At 39.1% G+C, this 10229-nt stretch overlaps 1 protein-coding gene across 2 annotated transcripts; it reads right to left on the bottom strand.

Moving 5' to 3' along the window:
• Window positions 1-48: 48 nt before the first annotated feature.
• On the bottom strand, window positions 49-10202 carry usp14 (ubiquitin specific peptidase 14 (tRNA-guanine transglycosylase)). Of its 2 annotated transcripts, none has more exons than XM_026150801.1 (16): window positions 9969-10202; window positions 8972-9117; window positions 8669-8701; window positions 8469-8573; window positions 7272-7375; window positions 7102-7160; window positions 6892-7022; window positions 6689-6769; window positions 6510-6592; window positions 6212-6326; window positions 4253-4318; window positions 4046-4138; window positions 3833-3961; window positions 3678-3738; window positions 985-1092; window positions 49-876 (listed from the first exon to the last, which is right to left on the bottom strand). In XM_026150801.1, exons 1-16 carry the CDS (start codon window positions 9982-9984, stop codon window positions 731-733), a joined length of 1476 nt encoding a protein of 491 aa, XP_026006586.1. In that variant the 5' UTR covers window positions 9985-10202; the 3' UTR covers window positions 49-730. The 2 variants fall into 2 exon arrangements, with proteins under 2 accessions (XP_026006586.1, XP_026006587.1); XM_026150802.1 differs by lacking the exon at window positions 9969-10202 and adding an exon at window positions 9603-9864.
• Window positions 10203-10229: the final 27 nt, after the last annotated feature.

The following is a 10229-nucleotide window of genomic DNA, read 5'->3' as shown; positions in this document are numbered from 1 at the left end:
GATTAAAGTCTGAGATCCGCATCAGCAAGAATGACGTTCAAAAGCTTATTGAGCAAACCATCACGGTTGAATCTCAAGCCTTTATTAAACCGCACACAGTTCACCACAAGGGCAACATGTTCTGAACAGTTTCCCCACACACCTCCCTGAAAAGAGCATTAGTGAAGATTTGGCAGAAAGAACCTCATCTGTCAATACATTTCAGAACAATTACAGGAGATGATGTGAGCCAAGCACTTAAAAGACCTGAGATTGAACCCAGATTACCCCGAGGGGGCCAACAGGTGAACAAGGGCAAGTCTTTACAGTGTTTTGTAATACGTCAGAGACAGCTTGGCTAGGCATTTCTGTACAAGATTAAATGACTAGAGAGAAACATTTTGCTTTAATGATATGAGCACCTCATCAAAGGCTTTAAAAAATATACAATGTGTATAAAACATTTAATGAAACTGCAGCGCTAGACTCAAAAACCTCTTGAGGATCCAGTCCAGAGATTGCCTCTCATCATCTCTCCATTTTCAAAGCCCACTGTGGTTGAATATTTAACACCATTTGACAGAATTTGTTTACAAGCATCTGTGTTGGTTACAAAAGAAAACAAAAAAATTAAGGTATTCAAATCTTTAAAGACACCAGTTTTATTGCACATCTATGCAGACAGTGCTTTGAAATGGCAATTTGTGTGTATATTGGATGTTGTCTTTGTCTTCTGAGAAGTCTGCCACAGCTATTGTTCCTCTCCAAGTATGTCCAGCCGCCGGGGGCCATACAGTAGAACATACGCTATATGCCAGTCTCCGCCACCTGACAGTCGCAGGATATCCTCTGGAGACACCACACTCACCTTGTCATCGTCAAACTTGACCCACTCATCTGTCAGAACGACACCGGAAGACACGACGCATGAAGCGCTTGCACAGTATAAATTGGGACTGACTGATGTCAGGTGCGTGCCGATTACTGTCACACAAATGCGATTACCTTCTTTCCTTTTGACCCATCCCACATAGTGGCCTGAGGAGCTTGAGCGGCCTTGGTGCGTCAGCACAGCCTGCAGGTCGTAGTAGCCACTGTTGTTGGAACCAAGGTCTACAAGAAGAAAACGTGCCGTACCTTTAATTCTGACTCGTGAGCAAAAGAAAAATATCCACACAGAGAGAGAAAAAAAAAAAAAAAAAAAGCATACTCAAATTTCACTCCAAAGATTTCATGACAAAAAAACATAACCGCGTTTGTTTTGACAGGAAAATGAAAGACGGGTCCAGCAATTTATTTAAACGTGGAAAAACAGAGTTTGTACCATTCAAACAAGCTTGAAATATTTGGTATGACCACCTTTATTCTTGGACAGCCTGACCTGTCTTTGGAGCTCTATTGTAATTTCTTTAAAGAGTCTTTAGGGATAGTTTTCCAGGTTTCTTGAAGGACATTTACACCTCTTCTTTCGATCTTGGCTGTCTTTTGTTCGATTCTCTGTCAAAATGATTCTACACTGCTTCAATAATGTTGAGGTCTGGACTCCGGGGAGGGCGATCCATGACTGATAGTTAGGGGTGGGTTTAAAACTAATTGATTTCCCTGATTCAAATTGATTTTAGTTTGAATAATGAAATATCGACTTATGAAATCCATTTTTAAAAATAAATGTATTTTGCCAGAAAAGCCAGAATCTCAGGTTAAAGCTCACGAAACCATTTCAACAACCGCCAAACAGCTAAAACAGCAAACGATTAAAGAGCAGGTAAATGGTGTCTGCAAAAATATGTAAACACAGAGCACGGATCCACCCCGATGGCACGTATGCCGACATCCCGGGTGTTGAAAGCTGACGTATCACAGATCCTGAAGCTGCAGGTTTCGTTGCTCTCAGACCAAAATTCACTGAACCAGCAGCAAGAAGATCAAAACTACACTTCACGTTTAGAAAACACTGTCATGAATTCCCTCTTACTTTTGCCATTTTGCTTCCACCACAATAAAATAAATACATTTTTTATAAAAAGCCACACTTCCTGTACAGTTCTTTCTCTCAGAAAGACCAGTTTACCATAAAAACAATCTGTTTTCTGCATTATTTGCTTGCTTATTATATAGCAGTTCACCATTGTGTACAGTATTTTCGCCTGCTGTTTTTTGCCTTAAAAAAAAAAAAAAAAAAAAAAAAGGACCTGACAAGAGAGCCTAATTTCTGCTGTTCAATACAGAAGAAGTGTAAACTTTTACAAATTTTGCCAAATTGCAAAATGCTTAGCAGTGCCTCTAATAAAACCTCTGTAACTTTGCTCTGCTTCACTTCAGCAGCATCAGGTAATGTTCATACGTTGATTCATGGTTTTCTTCTGCAGAATATTTTTAAGGTTAACTGCTATAAAAACCAGAAAAACCAGGAAAATTTTCTTCATGTTTTTTTTTGCGTTTTATCCTCAGTTACTTTGACACAAAGGCATCTGCTTGATGCTCACATCTCTGCTGAAGTCTCAGAAGTGTCAGCTTTCTATTTATAGCCTATAGGATAAAATATCCTATATCTATATATATATATATATATATATATATATATATATATCTATACCTAGATATCTATATCTAGATATCTAGGTATAGATATCTAGATATAGATATCTATCTAGATATCTAGGTATAGATATCTAGATATAGATATCTATATCTAGATATCTAGGTATAGATATCTAGATATAGATATCTATATCTAGATATCTAGGTATAGATATCTAGATATAGATATCTATATCTAGATATAGATATCTAGATATAGATATCTATATCTAGATATAGATATCTAGATATAGATATAGATATCTAGATATAGATATCTATATCTAGATATCTATATCTATATCTAGATATAGATATCTAGATATAGATATCTAGATATAGATATCTAGATATAGATATATATAGATATAGATATATATAGATATGTACTGATTAATGATTATTATTATAATATTTCTGTCTGAGTCTAAATTGAATCGAATCGAAGAGGAGATCAAATCCAGTTGGGGCCCTGTGAATCAGATCGCGTTATAGAAATCAGTGACGATACCCAGCCCTACTGATAGTGTTGCACTGTATTTTTCACCGCCATAGCGACAAAGCTATCAGACCCTTTCCAGACGATAGATCGTGTTTTGAAGCTTGCCATGTTTGTCATGCATTTGTCCAGTTTTCTATTTTTTTGTTTTTTACAGGACGCCCTGTTGGTGCAAAAATACTATTTTATACCTGTCAAAATGTTATCTTTGGCATTTTTTGCAGATTCAAGTGAACTTTGCTTAGTTGACAATACTAGTTCATCACATGAGTTAGGCACCTTTTTTATGCTCGAATGATTCATAAGTCAGTCTTACAAAAAAAGTAAAATAAATAAAAGTAAAAGTCCTGTACTGAATGTCCTTCTTTCTATGTGTAAATTGAGTGAAAAAGCAGCCAGGATAAAAGACCTTCAGAAAGCCTGGAGAACTGCTGCTCAGCCTGGCTCCTTGGAAACAGGGGTGATGACTCGAGACTTTGTCCGGTAAGGCAGGTGAATTTGTAGTGCATTTACATTTTTTTCCCCATCTACTTCCAACACCTGATTTCTTTAACTTATATTGTAAATGTATTTTTTCTACTCATGTAACATTTCCTGCACTACTGTCACAGGTACATACCCTCTGAGAACGAGAAAGGCTCATATTTCACTTCTTTTGCTGCTTCTGCCTTCTTTATCAACTAGAAAAGAAAATCAAATAGAGTTTATGCTTTAAATAGGAGTTCATCTACTCCCAAATGTGTGTAAATGTCATGGCGAGCTGATCTGCTTTACCTTTTGCTGCTGTTTCTCTAGCTTCTTGTCCTCGACCTCCTTAAACTTTGACCTGATTGGTAACATCTTTTCCTGCAGCTCGGCAGTGCACAGCTCATAAACATCCAACATGAGCGGGAACTTGACATCCTAAAAAAATATACACAAATTCTGAGACTTTAGATCCTCAGCTACTGTGAGCACTGTAAGAAAGAACTGCAGCTGAAGACAAACCTTTAGAACTTTTGCATTGACAGACTCCTTCTCTTTGTAGAAAAACCTGACCATCTGAACAGTCAAGTAAGCAGGCAGGCGGCTAAGTTTTGACTAACAGGAGGAAAGAAAACCGAAATGAATGTCATACTCAAGTCCTACATTCACACAGTCCTGCAGGCAGTTTCAAATGACAAAAAGGAATATAAGAGCGAAAAGAGGACTTACGGATTTTATATACAGCGCATTTCTGTTCAGGGTCGGAGACATTTTTGTGATTTCTTCCTGCAGTCTCTGTTGGGGCAGAAAAATCAGAATTTAAAAAAACAAAACAAAAAAAACCAACTTGATCAGCTGTCTTATCATGTCTTGTGATAGAACATATCCTCTTTACTACACGAGCGTGTAACCACCAGTATCCTTGCACCTGTCCACTGCAAGCCATTTCATTTTGCACAAATCTTCCAAGTTTGTGCGGTTTTTCCTTCTGATGAAGTACGATTGGACCAACTCATCCATGTTGTAACCCATGCTGATTGACAGGCGTCCTGGCCCAAACAGCTGGAGTGGATCAGCATCTGCTAGAAGCATAACTGTGAGTCCTTCCCCCTGCAGAGGTCCTCTAATGACACTGCAGGGGTTGGGTGTATTGAGGATGGCCAGGAGTGGGAGTAAAGGGAGCTGTTGAGGAGTTTTATGGAGTGGTCTGGTAGATATCACCTCTTTGTGGACATGAGCAAGACAAAAGAGATGCTGGTTGATTTCCAATGTGAAAAAAAGAACTGTGACTAAGCCCATTACCATCATGTGTGAGGAGGCTGAAACAGTGGACTACTACAGGCACTAGGGTGTTCACTTGAATGGCAGACTAGACTTAAGAACCAAAAGTGATGCTGTGCGAAAGGGGGTGAGCAGACGCTACTTTCTGAGGAAACTCAGGTTCTTTAGTATGTGTAGCAAAATGCTGGAGATCTTCTACCATCCTGTGGTAGTGAGTGTCATTTACTTTGCTGTTGTGTACTTTGCTGGGGGACAGCATCAGTGCCAGAGATGCCCCCACGATCAACAACTAATTCACAAGGCTCGAACCATTGCTGGTCAGAATGTGCAGGTGTCTGAGTCAGTGAAGGACGGGAGGTCAATGACAAACTGCTGTCCACCATGGACAACCCACCATACCAGCTCCCCACTACAGAGGCAGCAGAGCTCATTCTCATTTGGACTGATTCAACCCCGCTACCATAAAGACCACTTCAGGAAAGCATTCCTACTATTCTCTACAAGACTGTATAACAGTTCCTGTTCTGGGCAGGTAAACACACGTGTCAGCATGCAAGAAATCACATTTTTCAACACAGATTTCTATACTATAGTTTCCAGCTGCAGTTTCTTGTGTTTACATACCGGTATTTATTAATGACATCTGCAGTTGGTCTTATTTTTCTTTAACTTCATGTTTTGTTTTGGTTTTGTTTTTCCACTTTTCCCAACTTTTATTTAACCTTTTTCCACAACAAATACAAGACTGGTTCACATCCAAAATAACAACACTGCACAGCACTAGAGTATTATAACATTATGTCCATTAGCATCCAGTTTACAGGTTACTCCCAGTGCTTCCAGTGGTTTCTTCCATTTGTCCACAAAAATTCGGGAGCTCCAATCAATATAATGTCCCAACCTGATCAGAGTCATAACATCAATGATGAGCGACTTCCATAGAGAAATGGAGGGAGGCTCAGCCCCCACCCATCTCAGCATAACTTCACGTTTTTGTTTTGTTGCATATAAATATTTTGCACTACCTCACATTATAAGCCCTTCACTGTCAGCTTGTGGTACTACTTTTTAATACTTTTACAACATTGCTTTTATCGTATTGTGTTCTATTGTTTTCATGCTGTTGTAACACAGTAATTTCCTTTGCGGGTTCAATAAACTGTCTGTCTTATTGGCTTGTTATGTAGGCCCAATTAGCTGATATGTGCCTGTGTATTGCACTCATACAGTTTGTGAATGAATCAAGCTTAGCATTAGCTCCTAACTGTAACCATAATAGTCAAAACACAAATGTTAAAGGTTAAAAATGTCCAGTCCAAAACCACTGTGTGATCTCAAGGTGGCTATATGCATCTTTCATACCATCTATGCTTTGCACACAGACCTCAGCCTTTTCATGATACTTACCAGCCTTAGTCCTGTTGCCAGGTATTTCACTTCTTGGTTGATGAAGCAACTGAGCTGGAGCTGGCTTTCCTTGCCCTTGATTGGTTCCTCCTCCTCAGACTCTGTGCATTTCATGCTGAATAGTAGAGTTAAGAAGAACCCCGGCTCATTAATGTTTCACCTCTAGATTTTATCTCATTACCAACAACTATGAAAGAACAGTGCAGTCTTTTAAAGTGAAACTTATACTTGTATATATATATATATATCTCAAGTATTAAAGTGCACAAAGATTTGATTGACAAAGACAGAAGGATACCTAGTTTCAAATTCTACACCAAAATACTGGTCAATGAAGTTCTTCTTTGCAGAGGCAGAGGCAGCTCCACCCTCAGATTCAGTCTGAAGATTAAAAATAACAAAATTTTCTCATGAATTTATGAGACAGCCATAATTAGATTACAAAATAATAGATTTGGTGGGGGTTTTAAGCATTACCTCCATGGTAGTCTCTGGTTCTAGTGGCTCCAGCTTTTGCTGAAGCACTCTCATCATCTGCAGCCAACATTCATTGGCATCCTGAATAAACAACAAAGCACAATAAATGTCATGAATTTGCTGCCATTATGAGACTGAGTTAAAGACACGTCACATGGCTAATCAAATTTAACAACGCAGAACTATAATTAAGAGTTTTTCACCTGCTGGAGGTACTGCCCCTGATCCCCCTTCTCAGCAAACTGTGGAAAGGCCATATGGAGGAACTGCAGCAAAATAATGGGAGGGAGGCTGGACGAGGTTTTATCCATAGTCTCATATAAATCACGAAGGGCTAAAAAACAAAGAAACCATTTTATTTGTATCAGTAAATTCACGACATTAATATGTCTATTTTTTGGCATGCTTCACACCTGCTGTGATGTACTGAGATGGTGCATTTGCTCCTGAAGATCGCAGAGCACCTGAATACCTGTAGCGGGAGAGTGATGTGAGGTGAACGGCAACTAAAACCAGTGGTGGTGAAATTATTCGTAATGATCTGAACACGTCACCGACAAACAGTAATAGCAGTAAAAATGACCTCCTGAGTGCAGTTTTGAGCTCTGGCACAGAGCGTAGACACTGCACTGTGGCGTTCATGTAGCAGGTGTTGCCCAAGTTCGTCAGTCCACAAGGCAGCTCCATCTGACAATGACAACATTCACAGTGGCATTGGTTCATCTCAAGGTATAACACTACGTGTAGGTAAGGGATACATAAATTTAGTTTCATTGTAGATCTGGGACTGTGCAGAAGGGACAATACAGAATCAACACATCACATTGAGTCCACTTCTTCTTTATCAAGTATGGTCATCTGATCTGTTCTAGATACATAAACTGTCTTTTTTTTAAAAGCTCAAATTTGTTGAACTCTGTCCTTTCAATTCTTTTGGCGCGTCCAATTTCAGAAACGTTAATAAGTTCACACGTCAAACTCTATGAACCACTAAAGAGGCTTTGCTCATTTCTTTAATTTGTTCTTCCCTCCTGCCTGTGACCAAGACATCAATCTCAGTACTTCATGTTGCTGGAGGAGCTTTAATAAAAGATGCACAAGTGTATCCTTTTTAGGAAGTACTAAATAAATAAGTAAATATAATTCAGAGCAGCCCTAAACATAAACAAATATAAAGAACACTGCTACATCTGAAAGTGTAAAATACAGTTGCACTATGATGCAGTTGTGCCAAACATGAGATTTGAATAAAATCTCCTTAAAAATGGGGCTCCAGAGGATGCATCTCTCTCTCTCTCTCTCTCTCTTTTTTTTTTTTTTAAAATGGCTGTTTTATCCACCAACTTCTCTCTCCTCATGTCTCTTCCTCGCCAATTCTGCTCACATCCCTGATGAGAGGAACCGAGGATCCACAGATGAACAAACTCATAATGAGAAAGCGGGTCTTTTGTTTGCCCATTTCCATCTTAAAGACATTTACCCAGTATTTATCATGTGGAAGTTTGTAATTCATACTGTATTTTGAGTCTGCTGCATATTTTCTCTTCAGTAAATAAATTATAAATTCATTACTACACCAAAACACCTAGCTTGCAAATGTCTCACTGAGCCACACACACAAAAAAAGTTTTTAGCAACTAAATGATTCTGCACATTTAGTTTACCATTTTATACTTTATACTCAGTACATGAAAGCCCAATTCAATCAATCACATCCACACTAAAAGCTGTAATTGTTATATTTGTTCACCCCACAGTGGTAATTTTCAGGATTACTCACCGCTGAGGCCAGCTGCTCCTCAGTCATGTCCTCTACAAACATGGGTCGGACTGCAGGCTCCTCAGGTAGGGCATCTGCTGAGCCCATCATCAGCAGGGTCATTCCCTTCAAAAAGCAGAGAAATATTCATTTCAGTAATTTATGTGAAAATTTTGTGATGAAGCTCCCGTAAAGAACCACTTGGTATATGCGGTACTCACATTTTTCAGCTTAATATTTCCCCACTCGTCATCCTAGAATTCAGATAAAACATTGATTAGCAACCTTAAAATGGATAAGGTTTACTCATCTTACCTTTAACTTTACCTTATTTGTTTCAAAACAAATGAAAAGACAAAACCAATCCTATAATTAATCAAAAAGTCCCTTTCATTTTTGTAAGAGCCATAGCACAACCTTGAAACTGAACCGAAACTAAGCATGTTTAAATTAAAGGAACTATATGCACTGGTGTGGTTCTCTGAGGATCTCCTTTTCTAGATTTTGGATGTTTATATTAGTACCTTGAGAGTGCCTCCCTTCACCATGACCTTCTGTCTGTCTGGCTGAACTCCTGTCAGGGCAAAGAGCTGCGCCTTGAACACCATGGGTGGTTCCTCAGTGTTGAGCTCTACTGCATCAAACTTCTCTTTGCCCCATTTCACATTTACTGAAAAGAAACAGAAGCACTCAGTGTCAAAATATTAGCCGTTCCTGGTTTGGGAAACCGTGACATGACACAGCACCTCCTTAGCATCAGGGTAGTGCTCCAAGGAATAAGGCACCCGGTTAGTCAAGCTGACTGTCGGTGAATAAACACAAAGTGGGAGCCAACAAATATGCAGCAGTCTGAATGTCTATGAACCGTAATAAAGGCGCTCATTGGCGATTATAGAAATCAGTATAAGATCACTGACACAAAGAAAACAAACTGAGTGATCGCATGTCTTCAAGACGCAGTTGGAGTAAAGACGTATAACTGTACACTATGATTTAGCTAGCTTTGTTAGCAATGCTATCCTTTATAGTAAAAGGCACAAGTGCTCCCAATTCTGCTAAAAAATTTATAGGGAAATGTCTTCAGCGAGTAAAACCACAATTAAAGTGGTGACATTGCGGTGGGAATCAGTAGCTTTACATAATTAGTTAACTCACCTTACTTATTACCTGCTAACTGGGTAACTAAGCTAGCTGACAGCAGCAGAAGCTCAGTTAGCTTGGACAGCTTTTTCACGTACTCAGTAAATAACGTTAACAAACAGCAAGCCGGATACAGTGGTGTAATAATTCTGTGCGCTTCCCTGTTTCAAAAAAGTGTCTTCTGAAATAACTCTACCACTAGTCTAAGAACAAGATGCTGTCAAGATAGCATGCTAACGGTTGTAGGCTAAATGCAAATCATGCTACACACAGCTAAGCTAACATGCTAATGTAATTTAAAACTAAAAACACGTGTAAGGGTTCCCGTTTTTAAAGTATTTTCTCCTTGGTGATAATCATGCTGTATTAAAAGTACTTTACCTGTAAACACCGGCATATTTAGAAACCTTTAATATCCTCAACTCGCTATTTTTCCTGTTTCGGTCCACTGGGGCGCGTATGAAGAGTTGCTAGTTCTCGGACTGAACTTCATTCAAACAGAATGACGCTGCAACAACACGCTGGGAACTTATCGATGCGCTCTGACATCTGCTAGTCGCCCTGCTGGCCTGCAGCAACATCCGAGATACACACACCCAGATCATTCAGACTTCTTTAATTACAGTATTTATAAGGCTGTAA

The sequence above is a fragment of the Astatotilapia calliptera genome, chromosome 18, assembly GCF_900246225.1.
Source record: "Astatotilapia calliptera chromosome 18, fAstCal1.2, whole genome shotgun sequence".
NCBI lineage: Eukaryota > Metazoa > Chordata > Actinopteri > Cichliformes > Cichlidae > Astatotilapia > Astatotilapia calliptera.
Note: the sequence above shows the minus strand (reverse complement) of the source record. Positions and strands in the feature narration are given on the sequence as shown.

Bases quoted from the DNA above. Each gene is read 5' to 3' on its own strand.
- usp14 (XM_026150801.1), bottom strand. The intron at 7,023-7,101 runs GTGTGAAGCATG...TTTGTTTTTTAG, and splicing joins ATCTCAGTACATCACAGCAG to CCCTTCGTGATTTATATGAG. The intron at 6,593-6,688 runs GTAATGCTTAAA...TTTAATCTTCAG, and splicing joins AACCAGAGACTACCATGGAG to ACTGAATCTGAGGGTGGAGC.